At 32.7% G+C, this 12793-nt stretch overlaps 2 protein-coding genes across 3 annotated transcripts; one reads left to right on the plus strand and one right to left on the minus strand.

The window, feature by feature from the left end:
• The first annotated feature begins 1708 nt into the window (after window positions 1-1708).
• LOC137830908 (uncharacterized) lies at window positions 1709-10009 on the plus strand. Of its 2 annotated transcripts, XM_068638321.2 has the most exons (7): window positions 1709-2034; window positions 2401-2465; window positions 2545-2580; window positions 2688-3636; window positions 3882-4143; window positions 4652-4740; window positions 9649-10009. In XM_068638321.2, exons 1-6 carry the CDS (start codon window positions 1972-1974, stop codon window positions 4720-4722), a joined length of 1446 nt encoding a protein of 481 aa, XP_068494422.2. In that variant the 5' UTR covers window positions 1709-1971; the 3' UTR covers window positions 4723-4740; window positions 9649-10009. The 2 variants fall into 2 exon arrangements, with proteins under 2 accessions (XP_068494422.2, XP_068494414.2); XM_068638313.2 differs by lacking the exon at window positions 9649-10009 and having other exon boundaries at window positions 4652-5140.
• On the minus strand, window positions 5992-7972 carry LOC137839126 (uncharacterized). Its single transcript, XM_068648256.1, has 4 exons — window positions 7501-7972; window positions 7165-7192; window positions 6816-6907; window positions 5992-6062 (listed from the first exon to the last, which is right to left on the minus strand). Exons 1-4 carry the CDS (start codon window positions 7970-7972, stop codon window positions 5992-5994), a joined length of 663 nt encoding a protein of 220 aa, XP_068504357.1.
• Window positions 10010-12793: the final 2784 nt, after the last annotated feature.

Raw genomic sequence — 12793 nt, forward strand, 5'->3', positions numbered from 1 at the left:
TTGCCGTTCGAGTCAACCGACGAGAACAAACTCCATATCGCATAGTTTGATACCATCTAAAAGAGTATTCCTGAAGAGGTGCACAAAATGGCCACGAGTTGTTTAATCATCGTCATTCCTCACTAAGAAATGTTATCGAAAGAACATTTGGTGTCCTCAAAAAGCGATTTCCAATTATCGCTAGCGAAACAGAGCCTGATTACTTTGTGGACACTATGACCGATATTGTTTTAACATGTTGTATTCTTATAACTTTCTTCACGAAGTGGGTAATGATGACTCTTTGTTGTAAGAAGTTGATCGTGACTTGATGCAAGGTGATAAAGATGTGTCACACTCGCAAACTCGTGAGGATGACTATAGGCTCAGGTCAAAAATTAGGGATACTATAGCAAATGAAATGTAGACATGTTATTACAATAATTAATTTTGTGTAACATCCCTAAACTTGTATTTATATTGTTGTAAGAACAATTTGTTGGTTTAATGTTGACATTCGACCTTTATTAATATTTATGTATGGAACTATTTGTGTTATTACAAAAGTTTAACCTTTTTTATTATGTTTTATCATGGATTGTGGGAAGGGTATTGCTTCAGAGTCATTTGTAGGTATCCATGAACACCAAAAATATACTACTACAAATATGATTTTTTTGTATACTTACTATTATTATTAATAAAAATATAATAAAAAATAATAAAAAATAATAAAAAATTGAAAAATATAATAGAAAATATTATTTTGTTAAATATAAATAAATTTATTAACTATACTAAATAATATTAAAAATATTTAATAATATTATAATATTAAATTTTAATAATATTATAATATTAAAAATATTTAATAATATTATAATATTAAAAGTATTTAATAATATTAATAATATTTATATTATGCATATGTGTTTTTCTTTTCAAACCTGTAATCTTAATTATTACATGAATCTCTAAACAAATTAAGGATTTTTTTGAATGATACATATTTCAATGTAACATAATGATTTTCTGGAAAATTATTATTTTTATTATTTATTTATTTATTTCATGTTTTCTTTATATATATATATTTTAGTGTATGTTTAATATTTGTTATGCATAGACTTTATTCATAAATTTTGCTTTAATAAACTAAAATACTGCATTAATATTTTTTTCATAGATATTTATTTTCTCTATGAAATTATAGCTCCAACACAGTATCAGAAGTAATATGCTCCAACACAATATCGAAAATAATCTTTTAATTGAATACATCTATAATTTAAAAATAAATAATCCATAATTACAACTTTGTTCTAAATCAAGTGTATAACAATCATGAATATGGTTCGAATTTTTTTACATAATTTATTTTCTTCCAAAGTGAACTCGAACACAATAGTGAAAATAATATTTCAATTGTCAAAAATAATGTTTTAATTTAAAATAATTATAATTCACAAATAAACAATCAAATTAAATTTTTTGAACAATTTTAAAATGCATGACAAATATATAAATTTACATTTTTATCAATTAAAAAAATATAATTTCACTCAGAAACTTTCATAATTTTTCCCTACACTTTTAAATTTATTTATTTTAATCTAAACGTCCTAACTTTTTTTTTACCTTTCAAATTATCTTAAATCCAATATCTAAGTTTGAATCCGTAATTCAAGCATTACTAAGACTTGTATTTTCGAAGGACCAAGCTCCAACATTTTGAATGGGATACCAACGGTCAAATATTCTGAACCATCCAATACGCGCGATCCCATCCGTACATCAAAACATCGCTCCCATCATCCAACGGTTCGTATCATGGACAGCAATCAGTCAGAAACACAAACCTACAGTCGCATCTCTTCTTCTCCAACTTCGCGCACCATGTTCTCCAATTATTACTGCTCTGTGCAGTTTCTTAGATCGCAACAACAACTTATCTCACACTGAAAGCGTTTTTCGCAGTTCTTCTTGAAAACAATGGAAGCTTCTAAGAAGAAAGGGGTTGCGATCAAGAAGACCAATGATAACTGGGCTTTTCTGGTAATTTTTTTGTTTCCCTAGTTATGCTTTTCATTTTCGTCACCGTTTTCTAGTAGTTTTATTGCAATGCTCTTAACCATTCTGTAGACAAATATTTTCGGTTCGTGAAACATTAAATATTTTCGATTTTGAAATCCATAATTTTGCATTTTAATTATGATTGTTCTTGTTATTGATTATTAGTATTATTGTTATCATTATATTAAGGTATTATATGTTAGATTCAAAGATGTTTATTCAGTTAGTATTGTGCTTTTCAATTTATATCTCTCTGCTCGTTACTGTTAGTTCTGTTGTGGTATTCGGAGTTTTCTATTGTTAATTTATGATTATCTTTTGTGTGTGTTGCAAATGTGTGAAATACAGGAGCATATTGAAGCACCTATGTGGGTGGATTTGGCAGTTGAAGCTGTATCTGGTGGTGTAGGCACGTGAGTTTTCTATTAGATTGAACTTTATTTTCATCAAATTATATTTATTATTTTGATTTTTAAGTTCGTTATGCTGCAGAGGTGATGATGATGATTGGTTCAACACAAGTCATCCGTAAGGAACCTTTTGGAATTTTCTTTTTGGGGATTTTGTCGATTTGATATCGACCTTGGGATTGTTTTCTAAACTGAGTTTGTGTACTTTATACAAATCATTTTCAGATTCCACCAAATGTCTGCTCGAGAGTTAAAATCCAAGTTTTTTCAGGGCGAGGAGATATTGGCACCAGGAATTGATTTGCAAGGAGTAAATTCGCCTGAGCTTCCTTCTTCGGTCTCGAGATCTAGAGGCAAACACTACAACAACAAGAAGTGGGAAGGTATTGATCTGAATACTTTGTTAGATAAACAGACGGGTAGGAGTGGCTTACAACAATGTTCAAGCTTTGGCCAAGAAGTGAAACCCAGATTAAAACCAAATGTGAACAGGCCAAAAAGAGCATTGAGTGGGAAGTTTGGATTGACTTTTGAACCCGATGCCAGAGGAAAACCCGAGTCAAAGGTTAGTTGTAGCAAACCAGTGGGTAGTTCAAGTTCTGACCGCAAGACAGGTGGAAGCTCTGCAAGAAGCACAATTACATCTGAGAACACTCAGAAATATACGGAGGTGTCTAGCAAACCATGTGATCAGAAAAGAAGTTCATCAATTAGGATGGTTAGTTTTGGGAAATATTGTGTTACAAGAAAAGTCTCAAAAATTCAGCCACAAAAGAAATGTTTGGAGGTAAGTAGTCAACCATGTGATCAGAAAAGTAGAAGTTCATCCGTTATTAGCGTTAGGAGAAGTTATGTTTCAGGAAAGAATTCAAAAGTGAAGATAGGTGATGATAGCACGCAATCAAGGGGCCGTAAATCATCTTCTGGGAAGTCTAGTCTTGGTTCATGTTCAAACACAAGTCATGAAGTTAAGCCTGTATCAAGGCATCAAAGAGAGAAAATCACAGATGAGAAAGGTGGGGTGACAATTAATCGTACAATCAAGAATCGTTGCAAGCCAGGTGAAACATCGAAGGCATTTGCCATATCAGCCGAGGAAGCTAAATCTGGTAACAGAAAGGGAAGTAGCATCAATTTTGCCAAGCCAACTTACCATCGAACAGCAAAGTCATTGGTGAGAAGCTGCACTCTCCTTAAGTCATGCATTTCTATTTTGTTACACATTATTTTAAATGATGTAGCTATGAGTATATAAAGCTCATATTAATTAAGTATTAAGAATTGTTTTCACCAAATTATTGTAAATGCATCAGAGACTTAATTTTTTGAGTGCATCCCTTTTCTGAAAGTTACAGTTCTGTAGCTACTTATTACAATTTAGAGTTTTTGTTTATCAACGATAGCGGGTATCCGTTGCAGGTCCAATATCCGTCTACAGGTTCAAAGGCATTGTTACAACACGCAGTGAATAAAGAAAACATTTGTATGGATGGTACCAAGGAGAAACCAAGAACTACCAAGATTAATAGTTTGACAGTCAAGGGAAAAGGCAATGTGACAGTGGATCAGAAATGCATTGCAAGAGGTGTTTTTGCAGGGAGGCCTGTTAGAAGTCATAGAACTACTGAACACAACCTACAAAAAGGAGACAAAGCAGGATCAACTGCTTTGACAAATAGTGGTATTGCAGTCAATTGATTTGCTTGACAATTCTTTATTGTTTCTATTTAAAAATCTCTTATTGTGTCAGACGTCTAATATAGCATGCATTATTATCAAAGAATATAATCGAATGTGGTGGAAATATTAAAACTATCTTTAGAAACATGATATATCTTCCATTTTTTTCATCTTGGTATGTACATTTCCTAGAAACTTGAACAGTTAAGTAAAAATTAAGAATGACTTTTTATATTTAACCTTTTTGAGCTTTCTAACCAAATATCAATTTGTTTATATACTTGTTTACTAGTTCATGTTTTTGAAGTTGCGAAATTTTAGAATCATTGCCACTGACATGTACTCATGTTGTCATCCTATGTTTTTAACCTTGGAATTAAAACTTCTCTATGGTATCAGTTTATGCCTCTTCATCTTGAAATTGAATTGCACTACAATCAACAATTTTGCATGTTAATTTAAGTGGTATTAGCTAACTTTCCAAGTCTAATGCAAGTTCATTAATGCAGGAAAGAGCACCAATGAACGTGAGGCAAAGAACCCAGTTAATCTAGCCAGAAGGATTTACTACGCTAGATGAGTACATTCTTTCTTTCAGGTGAGTGATAAAAACTTGGGGAAAGAAATGATGACCCCTTTCAAATGGCTTAGTCACGTGCCTCAGTGAAGCCTTATATTGGTTTATCCTAATTTTAGTATATATCGTAGATCTAGTATGGTTTTGGTCCCACCGTGCAATTTTGGTGATAAATTTGAGTTTCTTTTCTAGCTTTCATCATTATCAAATGATGTAATTCAGTCAATTCACTTTCACCTATTTTCACGTACGGAAATTAATACAAGGAAAATGAAACATATTGTTGCATAGACAACTCGATACCAAAATCCTAGCAACACTCATGGGAGTTATTGACCGATCTTGGAACTACGGTAACATTTTGTGAATTGTCCAAATAAATCCACATCAGAGTTTTAGTAGAAATATCTTGACTAATAAATGACGATATGTACTTGTTATCAATACAATACATTGGGCTGCCTATAAAATTTAGCATGCCATTATCCCTTTTCTCTTTAAGGAATTCAGGTGTAAAATTGAATCTCACAAAAAAAAAATATTGTATTAATGTTTTGAATTGAAGGTAATGTCGTAGTCTTCTCTATATATTTGTTTATGGTTCATTGGTGTCTAATCTTCATGTTGTTTCTCATAGAAAGATCTTGTAGTTATATTTGAGTCTGGTTCGTCTTGGTAATTGGCTCAAACAAGTATAATATTGAGGGGGAGTGTGCTAGTGTGTTTAGGTTGGACGTGGTGTCGTAGTCTCTTATATAAGTTTAATTATGAATCATTGGTCTTGAATCTCTCTTTGAAAGGTTCAATTTTTTATACCAAAATTAATTTTGTCTAACATACTTGCATAATAAAAGTGCTACATTTTTCCTAATTTCTAATACTACCCTCTTTCCATGTGTTGCTCTATTTGGCCTTAGCCTCTTTATTTCACATACAAAAATTGTTTCACTCTTCTCGAAGTTGTAGCTGGCGATCTTCCTGGATATATCCTCCTTTCATTGAAATTACATTAAGCACTTGAAAAATCAAAACAAAAAATTATGGTAAATAATAATGGAAATAACTTCTACTGTGACAATAGTTGTGTTTGGTCATCATTAGAACTATGTGGATGGCGATGCAACAGTACACATATAGTCAATCTTTGTCGTCCATTTGAGGAAGTATGTAACTGTGTGACATTGATCTAAACCAATGAATGTATTTTACTGCACATCTTGAGGGATGTGAAGTCATTGTCACATCGATAACAAGATGGTCGACAGAGTGCAACTATTGATCATCAATGACAGTAACTTCACCACCTTTGAAAGGTGGGGGATGATGAATCGTTTTCTCATACCCTAATTGTACCACATTAGGGAGATGCAACAATGTCGAAACATTATTAAGAGTGATGGCCATCTCACCAATAGGGAGGTGGAAATTTTTTGTTTCGCGGTGCCACCTCTTAACAAATGTTGATATGAGGCCTTTATCAACAATCTTATAACTAATGTTGCATAGTAGCAACAACTCGATTTTAAACATTGTGTCCTCAACTTGGGGATGACGGATACTAAACTTACTTAGCTTGCATCTATGGGAGACCAACTTTAGTTTCCACCGTCTACAAGTCACGTGTTCAACATAGCTCAGTAGAAATAATCTATTAGGAGGGCCCCTAGGAAATCCTACTTTATCATGTACTATAATAGCTAGTGGCAGTACATCAACATTAATGGCAATGATAAGGAGAGATTCAAGACCAATGATTCATAAGCAAACTCATATAAGAGACTATGACACTATGTCCAACCTAAACACAATAGTACACTCCCCCTCAATATTGTACTCGTTTTTCCGGCAATGAATTAATAAAATAAAATGAGACACTTTAGAGGTGTCTCAACCCTTATACATAAGTCATACCTAGTTAAAACTTTCAACACAACAAAGCAAAGAAAAGAGACCCTCTAGTTACATAAAGAGCATAAGCTTTGAAGATGCCCCTACCCATAACAACACTCTTACACAAAGAACCTTGTCTTTCAGAAAACAACCCCTGCCCATAACAGAGTTGGTTCTACAAAAAACCAGCTGAACACAAAACTTACAAGTTACAAACATAATGACTAAGTGAGACTCTATCCCTGCTGCCCTTTTACAGCCTTGGTCTCTTAAAACTTTGGCCTGCTTCCCAAATAACCTGCAACATTTAAAGCTTAACAAAAAATTGCCTAGCATATGATGGAAGGTTAGCTGTTGGAAATTTAGCAAGCTAACAACAGAGTGTTTAAATGCTTCCTCCCTTCTTTCAACTATGAGTGATGCTTGCTTCCAATAACTCCATCCCAATAACTCCATCCCACTCCCTCGTAAAACTTTGTTGGCGGGCAAGCTACAATAAAGCATAGTCCTTCCATTCTAATTTTAGTCTTGATTACCTGCACCAAAAGACCATACCTTTCACGCCTCGCAGCCATCACAAGGACTGAAATATGATTTTACCACTAAGTGACCAAAGCACAAGAGGGAAAAAAAACAAGGCAAACAAAGATCGTGCAAGGTAAATCATGCTTTCAGACCGAAAAAGTTACCTAGTTGCCATATTAATGCAAGTTTGTGGGGATAAAATCAAATCAGAAAAATAGAAGTTTACTTTCCTTATTTTATGTTTCATCCATGCCCAGGATTGTACCTGTGCCAGGGTGAAGATTTCATCTGCATCACTCTTTGCTTGATTAAAAATAACTCTATTCCTATGCTTCCAAATGCACCATATCACGAAAATCCACATACTTCTCCACAAGTTATTACCCTCTTTGTTAAAGCACGAACAAAAGAATTGGTCAAAGTGGTTTTCCAAGACATTGTGGTTCACCATACTAATCCCAAGCCAATTACTGCACATGTTCCATACTGAATTTGATACCTTACACGTAATGAGGATGTGTGAGGTTGACTCTTCCTCCCTCCCGCATAGAGGACAATATGTATCACTCATTATTATCCCTTTTTTGTGAAGATTCTGCTTCGTAGCTATCCTATCCAACATGGCCCTCCACACGTAGAACTGAGATGAGGGCATTACTTTTAGATTCCAGAGATCAGCAACATGACCATTTGTACTCCCATTCCCATTATATGCTAACATTGAGTATGCTGATTTTACCGAGAAGTTGTCGGAGGATAAATCATTCCATAGCCATGAGTCCTCCTTGTCTGAATGAAGGGATACTTGTGCTATACTTGTCATGAAATCTACTATCATAGGTTTTTCCCACTCAAACCACACTCTTCTCCAGCTGAAATCCCACTCCCAAACCTCTAAAGACCATCTTCCGAAACTGACAATTGGTTTATCTTTTTAACAAGGAGGTTTTGTAGATTCTAGGATATCTCTCTTTGAGTTGAGTATTGTCTAATCACTTATCTTCCCAAAATTTAAACTTTGATCCATCTCCCACCTGCCAAACCATATTTGATTCGAGCCAACTATTGTCCTGATCAGAGAGGCTTACTTTGGATAAATCCGTCCACCATCTAGATCTGTGCTTATTTCGAGCTGGTATATTTAAGTTTAACGTCCTCCAAGATCCATACTTTGATTCTAAAACATCCTTCCACAAACCAACCTCTGGGGACCTCAGTTTCCATAACCATTTTTCCAAGAGGGCCTTGTTAAAAAGGTCAATGCGTTTAATACCATGACCACCTTCCTCTTTTGGTTTACATATGTTCTCCCAGCTACACCAAGCAATTTTCCTCCCTTCTGCTCCCCAACCCCACAAGAAATTCCTTTGTAGCTTAATAATTTCCTTGCACACCCCAACCGGTGCTTTAAAGAATGACAAGAAGAATAATGGTATGGTATTGATAACGAATTTTATGAGGCAAACTCTTCCCGCGAAGGATAAGTTTTTGCCTTTCCAAGCCGACAGTCTCTTTCTTATCTTTGATAACACCGGTTCCCAAAATGAGCATTTAGATGGATTACCGCCTACAGGTAGACCTAGATAGGTGAAGGGTAGTTCCATTATGCTACAATGGAGGATTTCAGAGTACATTTTGACCAAGTTCCTGTCCACTCCAACTGCGCCTATTTTACTCTTGTGGAAATTTACTTTAAGGCCAAAACCTAATTCAAAACATCTTAGCATAACCTTAATAGTCAAAATGTTTTGCATACTTGATTCACAGACAAATAAGGTATCATCAGCAAATTGGAGCAGATTCACCTTGACATTTTTGTCCCCAACTTTAATTCCCGAGAATAAATTTCTTCTAGTTGCTTGATTTACCAATCCGGATAGGCCTTGGGCCACGATTAGGAACAAGAAAGGTGTCATAGGATCAACTTGTTGATCTTGTCGTTGAGGTCTTGCAGCCGGTGCTCACCCAGACCTTCGTTCTGAATCTCTGCCACCTACCGCCCGATCTCGTGCATGATCTGCTGGTGCCCCTTGTCGGCTTCCGACTGGTCGTGACACTCTGAGGCGAGGAACGGACGGCACTCCTTCGGCTTCTTCTCCTCTCCACATAAGTACCTCCACATAAGCATCATGCGATGCGGTAAAGTGGAGCTTAACGGAATTTTGAATATATTTTAAAAAATATAGTAATAAATTGAATATTGATCCGTGTAAAAAAAAAGGTAATTAATTATATATACATAAGATTCTACATTAAATGAATAATCGAGAATGTATTTATATATCTTAGATTGTACTTTTTAAAGTGTGTTCAGATTTAGTAATAGAAAATGCATAATCTATATACATTCTATATATATATTATGGATTGTGCATATTCTATAATATATTTTCATATCCGAAAATCAAAGACAACATACAATTAGTGAGAAAAAAAATACAAAGACATGCCTCTTCAACGGAGGTGAGAGTGCAATGTAGTCATCAATGGTAGTGACCAATGTATTTTGAGCAGGACTCTCCGACTTATGAACGGAAGAAGAAAAAATCGAAGGAGTGCAACGCAAAGGGTGCAACGGAGATGGAAGAAGAAGAGTTGGAGTAAGAAAATGTATGTTTAATATCAATATAAAGGAGGGATTTTTGGATCTTTTAACAGGTGTAGTTTAAATTAAATTGATTGGGTTGCATAAGGCATAGACCCTTATATTATCTGGTAATTGCTTCCTGCACCGTATAAGTGTACCCAATTATAAGGGAAAAGACAAAATTACCCTTAAAAAATGAAATACATATAAAATTACAGGACCTCCTTTTCCGGAATACAATAATCTCTTATAGATAAATTTTTTTGAAATGTATTAATTTTCAATTTCGGATTTTCTTATCCAAAATGAGATTTTTTTTTTACGGATTTTTTATATCCAGAACACAATAATCTATTATGGATATACTTTTCTGGAATGCATTATTTCAATTCTGGATTTTCATTTCTGAAATTAAGAGTATTTTTGAAATTTTTGAAATTGTGTTAGGTGCAGGTTCAAAAGTGTTGGTGCAGGAAGCAATTTCAAATATTATCTTCACATGTCTTGCAACTACTAAACCAAGGGCTTGGTTGGGCTAAATCATAATCAATTACATATTTTGAGTTGAGTTAAGTTCTCTTAGTGCATTCCATTATAATTAGATTGGATAATACATTCTGAGTTTCAAATACAAAGCACACAACTTGATTACATAACATCTATAAAATAAATAAAAACACTAATAAGTTATTAGTTAAATTTAATACTGAATTTTGAGGTACAAAAATACCACTCACGTTGTTAGTTGCTTATAATAATTGAAAACATTTAAATTATTATAATTACTTTATTTTTAAAAAAAATTAAAAGAGATGATCGCAATTTTTTTAATTAGTCAATCTCCTTATCCAACCTACCCTAAGGTTAAGTTCGGTCGGTTACTAAAACAAAAATAAATCCAAATCATTTAAAATTAATTGAGCTTCATTAAAGTTTAAACTAAATTCAATCTAATTTGAATCTACGACATTCTTACCCTTTCTATCTCTCCAATCAATCTGACCTTAATTTTTAAACCTCCAATCTCTGTAATAAATATTAAACATAATCGAATTCTAGTAAATCACTAGTAAAACAATTTTGTTATCGAATTTTTCTCTTGAAATTAAAGAATTGAAATGCTTAATCTTTTCATTATTTTAATTTTTCAACATCAGCAAAAGTCTAATTAATTAAACAAATACTTTATTGAATATCCGTTTAAACTTTTTACAATTTATTTACTTACGTAGTGAATGAAATATTTAAGTTTTATTACACTTATCTTTAAATTTCTAATTACTTTATTATACTCCTATTTTTCATATTATGTATTTTTTGGTCTTTTGTTCACTTCACGTCCATTATCCAATAAAGATGCTAATGACTATTACCGAATACAGACATGCTCAAGTGTTCATGCACGTAACTGTGTGGTTGACAAGACATGAAGTTTATGTTTTGTCTTATAAATCATGCTGAATAATTATTAGCCACACTCAATGTTAGTATTAATGAATGGTTCTACAAAGAATATGAAAATAGTATCAATAAATGGTTTTACAAAGAATATGGAAATAAAAAGAAAAAGCATGTTGGGTCAATTTCTTTATGCAAGTCAAGTTAGTCATATATATTTTTGTTTTAAATATGATTTTTCTCACTTTACAGAAAAAAATACACATTATTTCGTATTTTGATATTTTAAGCTAAGAAAATTATTTTCAGACAAAAATAGATTTAAACTGAAAGAAAATTATTTTTTTAAGAATATAAAAGTTTAATGATTTAAGCGTATACATGACTTTCTATGTTTTAATTTTGTACTAAAATAAAATAAAATAAATATAAAAAGTTGAAGATAAACTTTGTGTTGACACTATGGATAATTTTAGTCCTTACAATAAAGTATTAAAACATGAACTTGTATGACAAACGAAATGTTTTTGTCTGAAGACGATAAACACAAATTGTTCAAGGACAACATACACAAAATATATATATATATATATATATATAAGTTTATACTTAAGATAAACTCTAAAATATGTGTTAAAAAACTTACATAGTACTACTTTTAACATATGTTTGCAGATAATATTCTCTTATTTGCTCACTTAGAAGATCTAACAAGAACTCTCAATATGAAGATCTCTCTGAGTCTATGCCAACAACTTCATTGAAAGGACATTTTGTCATCAGTATATATAGTCCTCCTGTCTTTTACAATTCATTCTAGTTGAGATAAAAGTAATCTGACTTAGGCTTAGGCCTAATAAGCTAGGGTAAGTATTAGAACATTTGTTTAAATAGAAGTATGCATTCAATGTGGCATGCTAAGGATTTAATGCACTGTCAATCTATGGGAACAAATGCAGCTGAGGAACAAAGGATCTCTTTCTGTCTCAACAACTATCAAAGGATTTGTAACAACTCTTTCTTCCACCTCTCTATTTATGAAAAAAAATCCTTTAAAGAAGAAAAAAAAGGATAAACTAATGATCTTACGAGCTTTTGGAGTTAAAATCTTAAGTTGCAAAACCTAGTTGTTGGTAGAACATTGGTGTGTTTTTATCTAAAAGAGTGAACTTTATCTTGCATATGTCATAAGAAGCCACAACTCTTTTAGTGAGAAACTCTATGATCGTTATTGTGATATTTTAGTTAGGAGTGATTGTATTTCAAACAATATTTAGTCTTATCCAGGAATGACTACATTTCAAATAATACTTTATTTAGTTGCTGCAAACCAAATAATACTTGGTTGTTTAACTAGGAGTGGTCACATTCTAAATAATACTTAGTTATTTAACTAGGAGTGACAATTGTCTAGCTATCAAAGGTTATGTTCCAAAGGATACTCAATCTTAACTAGGAATGGTTGTGGTCCAAATAATACTCAATTTTAGCCAAGAGTGGTTGAGGTACAAAGAATTTTTGTAGTGATAGTCTACCTAGTGAAACTTAATCAAGAACTAGACAATATTTTATAACAAACGAATCGGTGTATAAATATTAAGCGTAAATATATATTTAGTCTCAACACTCTTAGATTGCATGTTATCAAACTATCATTTAACTTTAAAGAAGGAA

Source organism: Phaseolus vulgaris, chromosome 11, assembly GCF_051622355.1.
Source record: "Phaseolus vulgaris cultivar YP4 chromosome 11, ASM5162235v1, whole genome shotgun sequence".
Classification (NCBI taxonomy): Eukaryota; Viridiplantae; Streptophyta; class Magnoliopsida; order Fabales; family Fabaceae; genus Phaseolus; species Phaseolus vulgaris.